The sequence below is a fragment of the Oikopleura dioica genome, chromosome 1, assembly GCF_907165135.1.
Source record: "Oikopleura dioica chromosome 1, OKI2018_I68_1.0, whole genome shotgun sequence".
In the NCBI taxonomy this organism is placed as follows: domain Eukaryota; kingdom Metazoa; phylum Chordata; class Appendicularia; order Copelata; family Oikopleuridae; genus Oikopleura; species Oikopleura dioica.
The window spans coordinates 6,578,393-6,592,583 of record NC_137291.1 but is presented as its reverse complement, the minus strand read 5'-3'; the positions used below and the strand labels follow the sequence as shown (position 1 = coordinate 6,592,583).

Sequence of the window (14,191 nt, the reverse complement as noted above, 5' to 3'; positions counted from 1 at the left end):
GTCCAGGAGCACTACAGAAAGAATGTATATTTCTCAGAGGAAGAAAGGTAAAATATTGGAGCTTGACAGTGTTACTAGTCTGAGTACAGAAATAAGAATAGTGTCAACTTTGATTTTGCTAACTTTAATTATAATTAAGGCTATTTTGGTTTTATAAAAATTGTGAATGAATTTATGTCATTGACTTGTTTCCACCAGCTGTTTGTTTTGAGCTGAAGAAGGATCGAAGAATGCATACTTGGAGAATCGCCGCGACTAGAAATATAATCGATAAAAAAGGGAGAGTTTAGGAAGGAATTTACCGAGCATGACGACCATATGAATAGTGGACCAGTTGTTGACTCGCTTGAGATTAGCTTCGAGGATATTTCTGTCCTTGGATTCAAACGCCCGGAGGATAGCTTGGAATTGAGCGGTTCGGATCAAGTTTGTCTGAAAAAGAATGTGAGGGTAGAACAATAAGATCAGTTTTAACCTTCATTTTGACAAGCTTCCTGATCATGTCGTCAACCTTCTCCTTGAGCATTCCTTCGGTGGCTTCATCCTCGACCAGGTCTTTTTTCCACTCGCCTTTCTTTTCTTTTTGCTTCATCGCGACAGGAATATCTACAAAAGGACACAATAGCAAAAATTGAATAGCTTGAATTACCATCGTCATAATAGTCATCGTAGTAGTCATCGTCGTCGTATTCGTAATCGTCGTAGTCCTCTTCAGTGAAGACTTCAAAGAAGACCGTTTTGTCGGTCATTCGGGAGAACATGTTGTTGAAGCAGATTTGATACTGGCCCTTGTCAGTCCCGGGGATTTCGTGAAGACCCTCTTCTTGACGTTTCTCGTCGACAATGACCTGACCGCTTGGACCGATGATCATGAAGTCAATGTCGAGATCACCGCCGTCGAGCACTTGATATTCGATTTCGAATGGCACGCCTTCAATTAAAGATTGAAAATGAGATATTTAAATGGACTCTACCTTTGTTCATCGGCTGGAAATAACAGTCTCTACGTCCAGCACCAACAATGACTGTATAATCAGCTTCAGTCTCGTCAAAGGACGCAGCTGAGGCAAGAGCCGCGAGACAAGCCCAACCGACTCTCATTCTAAATCGAAAAAGTTTGATCATCAATTTGAGTCGAATGAGAACGAGTTCTCACGACATCTCATCAATTAGCAGCTTTTTGCTACTTGTATCAGAATTGAAATCGGAAATTCTAACGCTCTCCAACTGGGAGGACACTTTCTCAGCATTGAGGGCAAATTCATCAATTTCTCGCTTTTTATCGAGATAAAAAAGCTTTACGGGCAATGACAGGCTTTCACTTATTTCCGAAGATAAAACCCAAGAATGGTAGAATTCGACTTTCTTCGAGGCGAGTTTTTTCTGCTTTGATTTCAGCCCTTTAGTTTGAAGTAGATTCGTTAGGTGGGATAATGCACTTCTCAGCTAAAAAATTAGTTAGTTTTGCTCTTTTAGCTTTCAGTTTTACCTTCAGTTTGTTTTCGAGGACTTCTACGGAGTCATAAAATGCAATTAGCGCAGTTTTATTATCCGATTCTTTCGCTATCGTCTCAAAAACGGAATACAAATGATGCTCTGGATCTGATTCTTCCGCAGGTTTGAAGCACTCGGCATATTTTAAAATCTCGTCGGTGCATTCTTGCACCAAATCTTCTGGATCGCCCAGATATCTTCTGTAAATAAAGCAATAGACAACAGCCAGGTTTGAAACAAAGAGAGGAGTCGTCCAGTGAGGCGTTAGTTTATCGGATAATAGCGGCGGGTTCCGAAGAATCGGAGCATTTTCGGGAATGACTTTGAAGTTGCTGGACCACCAGAGATTCAGATTTTCGGATATTTCGGAGATTATTGAATTGTCTTCAGTCTGGCTTTAAAAATTCGAGAGCATTAACTAACCCTTATTCAATCTAAAAGGCCATTCCTTTGAGCGCTTTTTCGAACATTTCCCTCTCTTCTTTCGAAAGCTGAGCCAGCATTCCTTCCACATCAAAGTCTCCGTCAGCATCAAAATCTTCTTGATCGCCTTCTTCATCTTCCTCTAGCATTTCTTCGGGCAGCAGATCCTTTTCGCGCTCTTCCTTGTCTCTTTTCAAAATTTCAATCATTTTCTTCTTCTCTTCTGTCTCGACCATGTCCGATTTGAGCACCTCTTCGACTTCTTTTTTGAAGAATCCTTCCGAGCAATCCTGATGCCGGTCATCTTTGTAGCATTCCAGCGAGCAGTACTGAATTCCACATCTATGATTCTGTTTTTGTATGATTTATTCATTATAAATTTTTACCGAGGGCATGTGTATTTGGACTCTGTTTCGACGCAAATTGAGCATCGACTTTGAAGTGTGCCTTGTTTCTTTGCTGCTGGTTTCAGATGGACCTCAGCCTTGGATCTTCGAATCTTGATGTTTGTCAGGTGATCCATCAAATTCTAAAGGGTTGGCTTGTTAGAAAAGTTGAATAACGAATACGTTCTTTTTTGCATTTGAAATAGCAGTTGATTGCACATGATAAGCATTAGGCAGCCTCCATCACAGACTTTGAAATATAAAATTAACACAAACGAAGGTGGTTTAACGGCGGTAAAAATAAACTAGAAATAAATTAAATGGGAATTAATATAGAGAATAAAATAAGAGATAACGGATCAATGATCTTTACTCAAGGGAAAATACTAGAACGTCATTTTCATCGAGAAATATGACTGTTTCGGAAATTCACTTCACGTCAAGAACTTTTTCTTAGGTTGACAGGTTCCTTTGGATTTCCAAAGTTGAAATTGGAGCTACAGTTGAATGGTTGAAATAGTTTTACAGAGGTTCTGATACAGAAGGAAAGTATGTAAAAATTTTACTAAATTGGTTTTTTTTCATACATTTTTGACAGGGGCAGCACGGTTTCTAGTGCTTGATATTAAAGTTTGAAAAAGAAGAAAGTTGTAACGTCTGAATCTCTTTTTTGTTGTATCGTCGGTTAATAGTTTGAAAATTGATAAATAATAAAAATAATTAAAAATCGCATTTGTGCCTAGTTGAGATGGATGAACACTCGGTGAACTCCGGCAGACATGATCGCGTTGGTCGCATCTTGAGTGATCCTAAAAATTCGAGAGTTATTAAAATAGCCTCGGGGCTAGTTCTCTGGCCGACTAATGCTTCGTAAGGATTATCAACCCTTTCTCAGATATTATTATCGATAAAAATTTTTGTTAAAAATGACCACTTTTGAGTGACTTACTTTCTGGGATTAGCATCAATTGAAGTCTTAATTTTCACGCTGCATATCGTCTGTCCCTTTGCTAGCGTCCAGGCATGTGCCTCTTCCAGCCGTTCGACTCCTTCTAGCCTCATCAGCTGAGAATACGCCGATGGAAGCGTATTGTCGAGTTCTGGCGGAGAACGCTGAAGTAACGTCGTCGTTGTTTCCATTAACAGTGGCTTTACGGAGATGAGCGTCATTATAGCAATGAAGATCGAGGCGATCGGATCAGCACGATGCCATCCGAACCAGTCGATCAGAAGTGTTGAGATAATGACGCCGACGGAACCCATCGTGTCGGCGAGAATGTGGAGGAAGGCACCTTGCATGATCGCCATATTGCCCGTCTGAAATTGATTTTATACAAAAGGCAACTCTCAAAAGAACCCCCGACGAAGACCCAAAATGCCTTCTTAAGGGTACTATCTTCGATTTCCAGAAGGTGACCTTTCGAAAGATTTATAAGAATCGGTTATAAGAGATGGATTCTTCATAAAATTTTATAATTATACCTTATTGACAACTATTCGAAATTATCAATATATCTTGAGATATGGCCACTAGAAGTTTTATCGAAAAAAAATTTTGAACTTCGATTTTCTTGATCAACGGCTTGTTCGAAAGCTCAGAGCAAGAGCAGTATGTTGGTAGCTGTATCGATCGCTACATCAAGATATTTTCGATTCTAGAGCCAAAAATATGTCGCAAAATTTTAAAAAATGCTCAATTTTCGCAAAATCTGCGAGACACAATTTTCAAAAAATTATTTTTGGTATTTTTAGTTTTTCAATCAAAAATTCCTTCTGTAATTTTAAAGATTAAGGTTCAAATTACATATAAAAATATAATAAGGCCAAGTTTTCAGACTTGTTTTTGAGTTATTCAGCCGTTTATATAGGCCATTTTGGCGAAGATGACCACTTCAAGCCAAAATTTAGCCGCTTTTCGGTCAAGCAATTAATAAACCCCTCTGTAATAGTTAAGATCTAGGACAGGTCTATTCAATGAGCCCATATTGATTCAGCAATCATTTACAAGTTCCGAGTTATTCAAGGCTCAAGTTGGTGAAATCGAAGATAGTACCCTTAAAGGAAGAACTTACCGAGTTATCTCCATACGTATCTCCATGCGAGTGCCCGTGCGAATGTCCATGATCTCCATGAGAATGTCCATGTGAGTGACCATGATCAGCAGCAGCGGCCGAAACGTGCCCATGCGAGTGGCCATGTGAATGTCCACCATGCGAGTGTCCGTGGCCTCCATGAGAGTGCCCATGAGAACCGCCATGAGCGAAGACGAAGATGCCGATGATATTTACAAGCAGACCCATGATACTGACGCTGAGCAGTTTTTCGTGGTGAATGTGGACTGGTTCGACCAGTCGCTAGAATTTTAGAATTCCAAGAGTGTCAAAATCAGAGAAACTCACCTCAATGGCTTCAGAAAGGATGAAAAAAGCGATGAAGACTAAAAAGATCGCGTTGACAAAGCCAGCCAGGGTGTCAGCTCGAACGTAGCCATAGGTGTATCTATCGTTGGGACTCCACCTGGCGACAACGGCAGCGACGAGGCCAAGCAAGAGTGCAGAACAATCGAAAAACATGTGAAACGCATCGGAAACGAGACCAAGCGAGTTGGTCCAGATTCCGTAGAATAATTCCACGAAGGCGAATGAAAGGTTGATACAGATGAAGAAGAATAAATTACGCGTATCCTGAAATTTTAATTTAGGAATTTTCAACTAATTGAGAAATTATTGCTGAAACCGAGAAGCCGCTTGCGGCTTCGAGTAAAAGGACGATGTTACATCGTCGATGTAAGCCGCGCTTAGCGTGGGTTAATCGACTTTTCTTTACTCTGGGCCGCAAGCAGCTTCTCAGTTTCTGCAATCAAATTGACTTCGCCCAACTTTTCTTGCTGCTTACCTTTTCTTTAATAATTTTTCTAAAGTATTCTTTGAATTTCTGAATAACACGCATTCCGGGCTTCGGTTTTTCGTCGAACAATCCGTGCGGCAACTCATTCCCTTTGTCCATGGAGAAGACTTTGTAGAGCCCGAAACCGATCATCCCGAAAATAACGATGAAGTACCAAAGCATCTTCGCGAATTTCTAACGACTCCTTCAAGTCTAAAAACACAGGTTTATACAGTGATCTTACCGAAATCTCTAGAATTCGAAAACCGTAAAAATGAAAAGAGAATTTATACAAGTAGGGATTTTTAGTTTTAACAAGGCATAACTGTAAATAAAGCGGACTACAGCTATGTTTATGATCTATGACATTGTTCACGGAAGGTACATAAATATTAACATAATTTTTTGTTTTAAATATTTTTCTTCAAAAAAGGGATGAGAATCCTAAGGCCACGTAATTGCTAAAAATCGCTTTCTTCGTATATTTTTTCTTCGTTCAAAATTTTCGCTATTTTTTTCTCAACAGGATCATCTCTAAAGTGCGAAACTTCGGACAAAAAAGGAGGAAGAAAGAAGATTGACCGAAAAAAGCGTCAGTTGAGGTCGAAAGAGCTCCGGCTTGAGCTGATCTACCCGCTGGTCCGGGCGCGCGCGGCCAATCCGAAAGCGCAATCAAGCCAGCGGGCGCTTTCCAGACCCGATTTTTTTTCAGAACAATTTGCCAATTCTGAACTTGGATAATATTCAGAGAAATCACTTCACTTCATTTTACATCTAATCGACTGTTTCTTTCGTGACTAGATAGTTTTGGGGAAAATACATTTTATCCTTCAAAAATTAAATTATGGTTTCTTTCGAAAAAAAATAAATCATAATCATAATTTTCACTAAAAGTGAAATGAGTATAGTACTATGAATAGTAATTCTTCATTTTCATACAATCACCTTTTGCTTTCCGGTAAATTCGATTTGGTGAAGGTTAATTTTTTCGTAAAAAAATAAATAATGGTTTCTTTCAATAAAAAAGAAATTATTTTCTTGCGAATGTCTCTTTTAAGTTTTTCGAGGATTGATTGAATGAAATGCGATTTAGTATCCATGGAGACTTGAAATTGGGCCAAGTGTGCATTCTAGTGCCGCCTTTTGATTGTCACTTTTTCCCAGAAATTGCCCCGGTTCGCCGATTTTGAAATTAATGGCCCTGTCACTCTTAAACTCTCTGAGTCACAATTTTCAAGTATCTCTTTTCTGCGTCTCTCCGTCAAAAGTTAGATCTGATTTGAACCAGATCTTTTAATTCAATTTCTAAGTGCGTTTTTCAGACAAATGTCGGGATCGTCAAGATCAGAAGATTCGTACACTGGGAGTTCCTACACTGGGAGTTCTTATACTGGCAGCAGAACAGACTCGTTATATTCAGACTCGCTCTGTACAGAAGATGAAGCAGAGGAAATCAAGGTACTCTTCCAAAATTACAGAAAGCGACAAAAAATGCGACAGAAAATCGCCGACGAAGAAAATTTTGCGACAAAACCTCTCGCGACAATTTTCAACCCCAAAAGCATCCTTTTGATAAGTCGAGAATTGTCGCAAAAGGGTTTGTCGCATATTTTTGTCGCAATTTGTCGCTCTTGGACGAAAGCGGGAATTTCATGTGGCAATTTTCGTCATGCTCCGTCGCTTACCCCAAATTTTTTCGCGAATCTAACATTTTATTTAGTCGGAGAAAATTGTAGAAGAAAAACAAGCAGACACGAAAACCCAAAAAGAAGAATCCTCTAAAAACGAAAAATCAGAGAAAAAAGAAGAGTCGAAGCCCAAAGAACAGGAAGAACCGAAAGAAGAATCTTCCAATTTGAAAGATCCTCCAAGAAAAGCTTCGAAGAAGTCGAGGAGACGATCAAAAGACAAAGACAAGCAGAAATCCACTTCTGAACCAGAAGTTGGCAAAGCTGGAATTTCGCAGCCTTTCAAATGGAGTTTTACGCTCGATGAAGTGTACAGAAAAGCAATTAGGTTTTATAAAGATAAGGAGGGCAGGGCCTTCAACTTGGCTTACGAAGATAAGGTAAGCTTTACATTACATTTTGTCGATAAAAATGGCTAAAAGTCGCAGTCTTTCGAAAAGAATAGTCTTCAAGAATCGAGATTTTCTCTCAAAATTAACATAATGATACCCTTATCCTGTTTATTGCATATCGATTTCGGCTACTTAACTTCTCAATACACGGGCGCGCGACTAAGCGCTCAAAACACGGGGTCCAATTATTGGACCACAATGCATTATCCAGCCCCGCGCGGCGCGCCAAATTCAGAGTGTGAAAAACAGCGCTCAGGACTTTTGGCTCTAATTGACGTTTCCGTCGGGTAAAAAGCTCGTGAATATATTGCTAGAAAGCTTGAACCCTCTTCTATAAAAATAAACAATTGTAAATCGAAAAATCCGTTCCGATTTTTCACCAGAGAACGAAAGAGAAATCTGGCGCAAAACGCCACCACTTTTGAGTTTTCATTCGAAACTTCACAGAGTGGTTCGTTTTTGTCTTGTCAGGTTAGTAGGGATAAATGTTTCGGCAGAATGCCGAAATATTGTGAGCTAGTTTTCTGATTAATTTTTCGGCAACGGCCGAAACTATTTTCACATTACAAAATTCAGGTCAAACAGATAACAACAACGGGAATTACAGGGGTTCAAAGTCGCCGTGGTCCAATGATTGGACCACGTGCATTGAGAAGTTAAGCCATCTTCAGTGCAAAGAGAACTAGAACAAGTGGAAATAAAATCCAAACGCAACTCCGCGGCTTAAGTAGCCGAAATCGATATGCAATAAAACTTCACATCAAACTCATTTACACCGATGTCATTTATCAACATTATCCTGTTTAACTAATAGTAAGCCCTATCCTATTTCTATACTTATTGTGGGTGAACAAAGGGCTCTTCTGATAAAAATTGTGATTCAACGAAGTCACCTGATAACTATTAATTAAAATTAATTGTTGACACCCTTAAAGAATCCAATACCATCGTATTTCATTTTTGATAATGCAGATCTTTTTATCATCAGTCTGCGTTAAAATTAATTATTTATCGTTAACGACTTCTTTCAGGTCAAAATCGCTGCGCTGACCAAACAGGTGACATATGGGAAGGTATTGAAATCGATCGAGAATTGAAAAAATGAGTAACGTATCGAGTAAGCCGAAGCTCCTCTTTTTTGCTCCTTCTTTTTTGCGAAATGATTTATTGATTATTTGAAAGAAAGAGAGAGACTCTCTTTCACAGGGAAAAATTGAACAGACGCGTGAATATTTTCTGGCTTTTCAATACCGAGAAAAAAGACCCTGCGCGAGTTGCGAAAAGCAGCAAGAGATCGGATATTTTGACTGGTTTGGCAAGGACAGACAGAATTGCTGGATCACGCTGGGAAAGATGAGCAAAGAAGAGGCGATGACGGAGATGATCCATTTAGGCACAGGCTTTTTTCTTCCTTTAGACGTTGAAGGAGGCATTTGGCGTGTATGGCTAGAAATACATATTCAAGAAAAATAGGATTTCGTACATTTACCTCGTTTTGGAAAAACTTGTTTTTCGGAAGCTGCCCATTTTCGTCCACACTTTCTAGCACTGCATCTTTCAACCTAGGATCGACAAGTCCCACCCGACACCCGATCGAAAACCGACGTTTTTGTCGGGTTTTTGTTGGATTCTGCCTACCCTACAAAAACCCGACGGTGAAATTGTGACGACCCTATAAAATCGGGTTTTTGTAGGGTCATTTTTCGGATTTTTGTAGGGTTTTTTCGTCGGGTTTCTCTTCGGATCTACTCATTAGTTTCTTCACAGACAGCTCCCAGAATTCTGTTAGCCAAAAATTATGTCTATTTTCGCCTATTTGGATTCATTATATTTGATTCAACTTCAGTGTCGGGAAAACCCGACGAGAACCCGATGAAAACCCGATTAAAACCCGATAAAAATCCGAAAAATACCCGACAAAAACCCGAAAAATATCCTACAAAAACCAGATAAAAAACCCGACAAAAACCCGACGAAAACCCGACAAAAACCCGATCGGAAAATTCCGACTTCAAGAAAACCCGACGAAAACCCGATCCGGATTTCGGGGGCATTTGTCGATCCTAGCTTTCAACCATCGCCTAAAAATCCCCCATTTTCAACCAGTTTTTGTCGAAGACCAGTTTCTACCTGATATAGCATGGCATGAAAAGAATCATCAAAACAGCGCCAACATATCCAAAGGCAAATCCAAACGGCGCTCCTAGAGCTATGCCAAAAACTAGCCCAAATACGATAAGAACCACCCGTAGAAAAACTCGACAGCAGGAGGTTTCTTCTTCGGAAGAAGTGCAGAGCATGAAGAATTGCTTGCATGAACAGGGTCGGTGCATACAAGCATCAGCTGTTTATCGGATAAAATAAGAGCATAAGATGATAAGAGAAAAGTCCTTTCTATCCGGTTCCTAGGGGGCAAGTTCGAAAAGCTTCTTCCACACTCGGTTGTTTTCTTCCTTGATTTTCGTCCTCCGAGTTTTCCATCTTCGCCCTTTCTACCCAACTTTTCGTCACTCTTTTTTAACAAGCAGAACATTCTAGAGACAAATAAAAAAACCTGAAAAAGTCGACAAATCCATCCCTGTTTTCTCCCCATACATGGTCGCCCAGCAAAAAGAAAAAGAAGAAAAGGAAAGGATACGTCGCGAAGAAGAGGAAAGAAAGCGCCTTGAAGAGCAAAGAAGACGCGAAGAAGAAGAGCGAAAGCGTCGAGAAGAGGAGGAGCGGATCCGTGCTGAAGAAGAAGCTCGCAAGAAACTCGGTAAGAAAATGAGAAACTACGGAAAGAAAGCTAGAATAAAAGAGCGCTCTTCTCTTTAGTAGGGAGCCCTCGAGTAACTATTCAAAACTTGAAGTGTTTCCCTTCATAAATTCTGCAAATTGAGACTTTCTTTTTCAAATAAGTTCTTGTAGAGATGGAAAAGCAGCAAGAAAAAGAGCGTGCCGCGGAAGCTGATCGTCAAAAAATCATCGCCGGTCTAAACGCCCAAACCGCGGCCCAATTCTCCCAGTACGCGGCACAGCAACATCCGGGCGATCGAGAGGCGCAAAAAGCGCTGATTGAGCATTTACAAACTCAACATTATGAACAGTACATGGCGCAATTGAGCATTTCAGATTGCGATAAACCTGTTCCCGCTCCTGTTCAAGTTCCTCTTCGTAAGTTTTAAATCTAAAAATGATATTTTTAATAGTTGCTTTCAGCATCGAATGAAGTTCGAATTGAACCACCAAGTCTCTGGACTCGTCCACAAATTCGCGAACTCAAAGACCAGCTTAGAAAAGACACCGAATCCGTCTTAACCGTCGGCCGCGGAGAAGTCGTTACTGTGCGGGTTCCTACCCACGAAGAAGGCGCATATTTATTCTGGGAATTCGCCACGGATTCGTATGATCTTGGCTTTGGTGTTTATTTTGAATGGTCAGATGTTACGACGCATCAAGTGTCAATTGCAGTGAATGAGTCGTCCGATGAAGAATATTATCCGGACTCTGAGGAGGACGAAGAGGGAGCTACTCATCATGGGGATGCTGAAAATGGACATAGAAGGTACCCCTTCATCTTGAAATTAGGGGATTTAATGAATTCAGATCTAATCGACCCCCAACAGACGAAATCGTGCCCGTCTACCGCCGAGATTGCCACCAGCAAGTCCACGCTGGCTCGCATCAATACCCCGGCTCTGGAGTTTACCTTCTCAAATTCGACAATTCTTATTCTCTCTGGCGCTCGAAAACCCTCTACTACCGAGTCTACTACACCCGTTAGACATTATGGGATCGCGCTCCTCCACTTTCGTCTTCTTCTATTTTTTCAACTACCCTGCTACTTCATCAACTTATTCTAATTGAGTTAGTCTCCGACTGGCAATTCATTTCCTCCCGATAACAGCTTTATTCAACTATTGTAATTTGTATAAAACGCGGTCAAGTGCAACAACAACTTAGTAAAACGCAATTTAGAAAATATCCTTACGGCTCTCTTTTCGGAGTCATTTCAAATCATGTTACCTATCCAAGAAAGAATCTTTTAATAAACTGATATTAGCTCTTTATGAGAACAAAAATAAAATATAAGGATGCTCTGCGAGTATTCAAATATATTGCTTACTCCTAAGCTGTTATTTGTAATTTTGTAAGAATTGCAAGGGTTGATTTTTTACAGGAAGTTATTCAAATGAAGTTTTTTTCAGCTTCTTTTAATGAGCGTCAAAATAAACATTGAATCTAACATAATCAATCCAACGAGTTCGAGTTTCGCAGTACCGATATTTGATGGTTTGCCGTGGTCCATCCGCCTGGCTTTCGATTTCTTTCCGATTCGACTCTTCTCCAGTTTCCCAAAGAATTTGTTGCGCGATGGCTTTGAATCTTATGCCGCCTTCTGAAATAAAATTTTAAAAATTGAAATTTTTACTTTTACCGTTATTCCAGAGGGATAAGTAGAACCAGCCATCTCCTCCTTTATCTTTCAAAGCACTTTTGAACACTAAGTGCCAACCTGCCTCTGCGACGTCCCAATTAAGATGCTCAAAAAACTTCGCGGAGACTTTTTCGAAATTCGTTTTTGCTTTCAAAAATTAAAAACTCTCTCTCCTTGAGATTGATGGTTCGTTGTCCAAGTGAGAGCAGTTTGAGTACCTTTTGCAATTCTTTTTCGCCCATTTCATTTCTTTCTCCACCATTAAGTGTACTTTTGTCATTTCTATAAAACTCGCCGACTCCACCCTTAGTGCCCAACTCCTTCCTCAGTTTCTCCAGTTCCTCGTTTCTAATTTCAACTTTCTTTACTTCGTTTTTCGCAACTGGCTGATTGTTTCTTCGCTGTTCTCTCGATTCAAGTCCAACTCTTTCATTTTCCAATTTTTGATTTGCACTTTCTCGGTGATTTCTTTCATTTTCTTCGATCAAAAGTGACCGGAGACTTGCAATTTCTCGTTTCGCCTTTTCCAGATCATTTTCTCGTTCTTTTCGCTCAGATTCGGTTTTCTTAAATTTTTCATCGAGAAAAGTTGATAAGTTTATTTTACCATTTTCAGCTCGTCGATGATTTTGCTAGAGTACTCGAAATTTTGCTCCAATTCGGAATTGAGTTTCTTCAAATTTACGTGTTCTTGCTTTACAGATCTGTTTTCACGTTTTAGTTGCTCGATTTCCTAGAAAAACAATTTTTCTTATAAAATAAGCTTGCCCTTACTCGATTTTGCTTAGCGATTTTTTCATCCTTTTGCTTCGCTTCTTCTCTGAGTCGATAGTCCATGATTTCGTTGAAAGTGTTGAGTCGATTCTGCAACTCAACGATCGTCCTGTCCTTTTGCTCGATCTCCTCTTTGAGCCTCTGAACGTCATCATTTTCATTCGGAAAGGGAGGAGGAACAATGTTGCTTGGTCTCTCGCCATTTTCGATTCGCTGCAAGAAATCAACGAAGAGATCTTCGTCGCGAAGTTTTATCGCGTTTCTTGGTCGTCTTTTGCGATCGGGATGAGTGCATTTTTGAAGGAGGATTTCAAATTCTTCATATTCATCGGTTTCACCGAAGATTTCAAAAAGTGTCGTTCGATTTCCGACTTGAATGTTCGTCACTAAACATATTTTTATTATTTTTAAGAGGATTTTAAGAAACTTACGAATCTCAGTTTTGAAAGCTTGTCGACCATCAACTCGTCCAAAAGGATGTTCCAATGTCAGCACCTCCTGAATACATGTAACGATGATCAATGATTCAATCCAAACCTGCAAGATAAGACCGAAACCCCAAACATCTAATCTTGGCGATTTCTTTTCCTTTTCGCTGGACGTTCCCTCTTTTTCCTTCAGGATTTCTACGAAAATATTGACTTTAGTACTTTTTATGGATTACCAGGCGCAGCATAAAGAGGAGTGCATTTGATGGGATCGCCGCTGGACGTTGTCATGGACTCCTGAACGGAGCGGATCGAAAGTGCGCTCCCGAAGTCACCGAGCTTCACCTTTGATACGAGCTAGTTTATAGTTCCCATGATATTTGCTTACCGTTATAAAGTCGGAAAGGAGAAACAAATTTTCCGGCTTCATATCAAGGTGAAGCTTGTTCTTCTCGTGGCAATAGCTCAGACCAGATATGATCTGAGCGCCGACAAGAGTGGCTTCGTCCATCGTTGGTTTCCGTCCAACATCTTTCATTTTCTCGATCCAATCGGCAAGACTGCCCCCACCGCAATGTTCCATGATAATGAAACACATTGAGCCAAATGCCCAATCCGGCATTTGTCGATCAAGAAAATCGACAAATCGGACCACATTTGCGTGATCTACCAAAAGCTCACTAGAAGTAAAAATAGTTGACTTACCCAGCTCTCGAAGAGTAGCAGCTTCTTGTTGCGTATTTCTCCAATGATCAGCGTTCTGAAGCAGAGTCGCTTTAACAATTACAGTCTCCCCTGTCGTGGTGTCTAAAGCCTCAGCAACTCCATGGTTGTTTCCAAATTGAGCTTCGTCGATGTTGGCATATCGTCCGTCTTGCTTTTGCGTGTTACACAAATAATTTAAGAAAATAATTGTGATGACTTATCTATTATTTTGTAACCGTAACAAACTCACTGGCATTCTAGCTATTCGAAAATGACGTCTTCTTTTCGCCCGAAAACCTTTTCTCTTTCTGCAGAATATTTTGTTAGAGGGAAAGCGCGATTGTCTTTCTGCATGCGTTGTGTTCAAATATTTGTCTGTATGGCAAACGCCATCAGAGTGGTTCAATTGAGCACTCGTTTCCAAATTTTATTCTTATAAAGAATTGACAAAATTCATTCATGTTTCAGGTTTTCATGAGTATTTATTGAAAATAACTGATTATTCATTCGTTTGACATGTCTTGGTGGAAGAAGTTTCGGACGTAATGATCTGTCGCAGCTGGCCAGCCAAAGTTGGAAGCAACTTCGACGTTCA

General features: G+C 40.1%; 6 protein-coding genes across 6 annotated transcripts; 1 reads left to right on the top strand and 5 right to left on the bottom strand.

The window, feature by feature from the left end:
* Positions 1-5: 5 nt before the first annotated feature.
* Positions 6-1,101, bottom strand: LOC145695666 (transmembrane emp24 domain-containing protein 5-like). The gene is made up of 5 exons (XM_081772666.1): positions 975-1,101; positions 650-931; positions 476-606; positions 303-432; positions 6-255 (listed from the first exon to the last, which is right to left on the bottom strand). Exons 1-5 carry the CDS (start codon positions 1,099-1,101, stop codon positions 173-175), a joined length of 753 nt encoding a protein of 250 aa, XP_081628792.1. The 3' UTR covers positions 6-172.
* Positions 1,102-1,134: 33 nt separating this feature from the next.
* LOC145711829 (uncharacterized) lies at positions 1,135-2,442 on the bottom strand. The gene is made up of 4 exons (XM_081789517.1): positions 2,304-2,442; positions 1,938-2,259; positions 1,490-1,885; positions 1,135-1,446 (listed from the first exon to the last, which is right to left on the bottom strand). Exons 1-4 carry the CDS (start codon positions 2,438-2,440, stop codon positions 1,153-1,155), a joined length of 1,149 nt encoding a protein of 382 aa, XP_081645643.1. The 5' UTR covers positions 2,441-2,442; the 3' UTR covers positions 1,135-1,152.
* Positions 2,443-2,471: 29 nt separating this feature from the next.
* Positions 2,472-5,398, bottom strand: LOC145701121 (zinc transporter 7-like). The gene is made up of 5 exons (XM_081778352.1): positions 5,199-5,398; positions 4,703-4,987; positions 4,376-4,657; positions 3,253-3,620; positions 2,472-3,112 (listed from the first exon to the last, which is right to left on the bottom strand). The coding sequence occupies exons 1-5, from the start codon at positions 5,370-5,372 to the stop codon at positions 3,043-3,045; spliced, it is 1,179 nt and encodes a 392-aa protein (XP_081634478.1). The 5' UTR covers positions 5,373-5,398; the 3' UTR covers positions 2,472-3,042.
* A 1,091-nt stretch (positions 5,399-6,489) lies between these two features.
* LOC145705753 (Golgi resident protein GCP60-like) lies at positions 6,490-11,376 on the top strand. Its single transcript, XM_081783271.1, has 8 exons — positions 6,490-6,647; positions 6,910-7,257; positions 8,301-8,338; positions 8,532-8,662; positions 9,833-10,027; positions 10,180-10,425; positions 10,471-10,816; positions 10,858-11,376. The coding sequence occupies exons 1-8, from the start codon at positions 6,516-6,518 to the stop codon at positions 11,033-11,035; spliced, it is 1,614 nt and encodes a 537-aa protein (XP_081639397.1). The 5' UTR covers positions 6,490-6,515; the 3' UTR covers positions 11,036-11,376.
* A 50-nt stretch (positions 11,377-11,426) lies between these two features.
* Positions 11,427-13,104, bottom strand: LOC145705851 (uncharacterized). The gene is made up of 6 exons (XM_081783387.1): positions 13,001-13,104; positions 12,895-12,961; positions 12,464-12,849; positions 12,297-12,422; positions 11,690-12,255; positions 11,427-11,650 (listed from the first exon to the last, which is right to left on the bottom strand). The coding sequence occupies exons 3-5, from the start codon at positions 12,524-12,526 to the stop codon at positions 11,797-11,799; spliced, it is 648 nt and encodes a 215-aa protein (XP_081639513.1). The 5' UTR covers positions 12,527-12,849; positions 12,895-12,961; positions 13,001-13,104; the 3' UTR covers positions 11,427-11,650; positions 11,690-11,796.
* Positions 13,097-13,852, bottom strand: LOC145711828 (mitogen-activated protein kinase 4-like). The gene is made up of 4 exons (XM_081789516.1): positions 13,847-13,852; positions 13,597-13,768; positions 13,280-13,557; positions 13,097-13,236 (listed from the first exon to the last, which is right to left on the bottom strand). Exons 1-4 carry the CDS (start codon positions 13,850-13,852, stop codon positions 13,117-13,119), a joined length of 576 nt encoding a protein of 191 aa, XP_081645642.1. The 3' UTR covers positions 13,097-13,116.
* Between the last annotated feature and the right edge of the window lie 339 nt (positions 13,853-14,191).

What these genes read in the sequence shown, in the direction of transcription:
- LOC145711828 (XM_081789516.1), bottom strand. An exon ending in TGCTACTCTTCGAGAGCTGG is followed by an intron (nt 13,558 to 13,596) that starts GTAAGTCAACTA and finishes AGCTTTTGGTAG; the next exon opens with ATCACGCAAATGTGGTCCGA. An exon ending in TCCTTTCCGACTTTATAACG is followed by an intron (nt 13,237 to 13,279) that starts GTAAGCAAATAT and finishes CTCGTATCAAAG; the next exon opens with GTGAAGCTCGGTGACTTCGG.
- LOC145701121 (XM_081778352.1), bottom strand. Translation starts at nt 5,372, where the DNA reads ATGCTTTGGTACTTCATCGTTATTTTCGGGATGATCGGTTTCGGGCTC. An exon ending in GAAAAATTATTAAAGAAAAG is followed by an intron (nt 4,988 to 5,198) that starts GTAAGCAGCAAG and finishes TTAAAATTTCAG; the next exon opens with GATACGCGTAATTTATTCTT. An exon ending in ATACGTATGGAGATAACTCG is followed by an intron (nt 3,621 to 4,375) that starts GTAAGTTCTTCC and finishes AATCAATTTCAG; the next exon opens with ACGGGCAATATGGCGATCAT.
- LOC145705753 (XM_081783271.1), top strand. Translation starts at nt 6,516, where the DNA reads ATGTCGGGATCGTCAAGATCAGAAGATTCGTACACTGGGAGTTCCTAC. An exon ending in AGAAGCTCGCAAGAAACTCG is followed by an intron (nt 10,028 to 10,179) that starts GTAAGAAAATGA and finishes AAGTTCTTGTAG; the next exon opens with AGATGGAAAAGCAGCAAGAA. An exon ending in GCTGAAAATGGACATAGAAG is followed by an intron (nt 10,817 to 10,857) that starts GTACCCCTTCAT and finishes TAATGAATTCAG; the next exon opens with ATCTAATCGACCCCCAACAG.
- LOC145695666 (XM_081772666.1), bottom strand. Translation starts at nt 1,101, where the DNA reads ATGAGAGTCGGTTGGGCTTGTCTCGCGGCTCTTGCCTCAGCTGCGTCC. An exon ending in GGAAGCTTGTCAAAATGAAG is followed by an intron (nt 433 to 475) that starts GTTAAAACTGAT and finishes ATTCTTTTTCAG; the next exon opens with ACAAACTTGATCCGAACCGC. An exon ending in TCATATGGTCGTCATGCTCG is followed by an intron (nt 256 to 302) that starts GTAAATTCCTTC and finishes TTATATTTCTAG; the next exon opens with TCGCGGCGATTCTCCAAGTA.
- LOC145711829 (XM_081789517.1), bottom strand. Translation starts at nt 2,440, where the DNA reads ATGGATCACCTGACAAACATCAAGATTCGAAGATCCAAGGCTGAGGTC. An exon ending in TCCAAATACACATGCCCTCG is followed by an intron (nt 2,260 to 2,303) that starts GTAAAAATTTAT and finishes ACAGAATCATAG; the next exon opens with ATGTGGAATTCAGTACTGCT. An exon ending in AAAAAGCGCTCAAAGGAATG is followed by an intron (nt 1,886 to 1,937) that starts GCCTTTTAGATT and finishes TTTTAAAGCCAG; the next exon opens with ACTGAAGACAATTCAATAAT.
- LOC145705851 (XM_081783387.1), bottom strand. Translation starts at nt 12,526, where the DNA reads ATGGACTATCGACTCAGAGAAGAAGCGAAGCAAAAGGATGAAAAAATC. An exon ending in AAATCGCTAAGCAAAATCGA is followed by an intron (nt 12,423 to 12,463) that starts GTAAGGGCAAGC and finishes TTGTTTTTCTAG; the next exon opens with GAAATCGAGCAACTAAAACG. An exon ending in TCATCGACGAGCTGAAAATG is followed by an intron (nt 12,256 to 12,296) that starts GTAAAATAAACT and finishes GAAAAATTTAAG; the next exon opens with AAAACCGAATCTGAGCGAAA.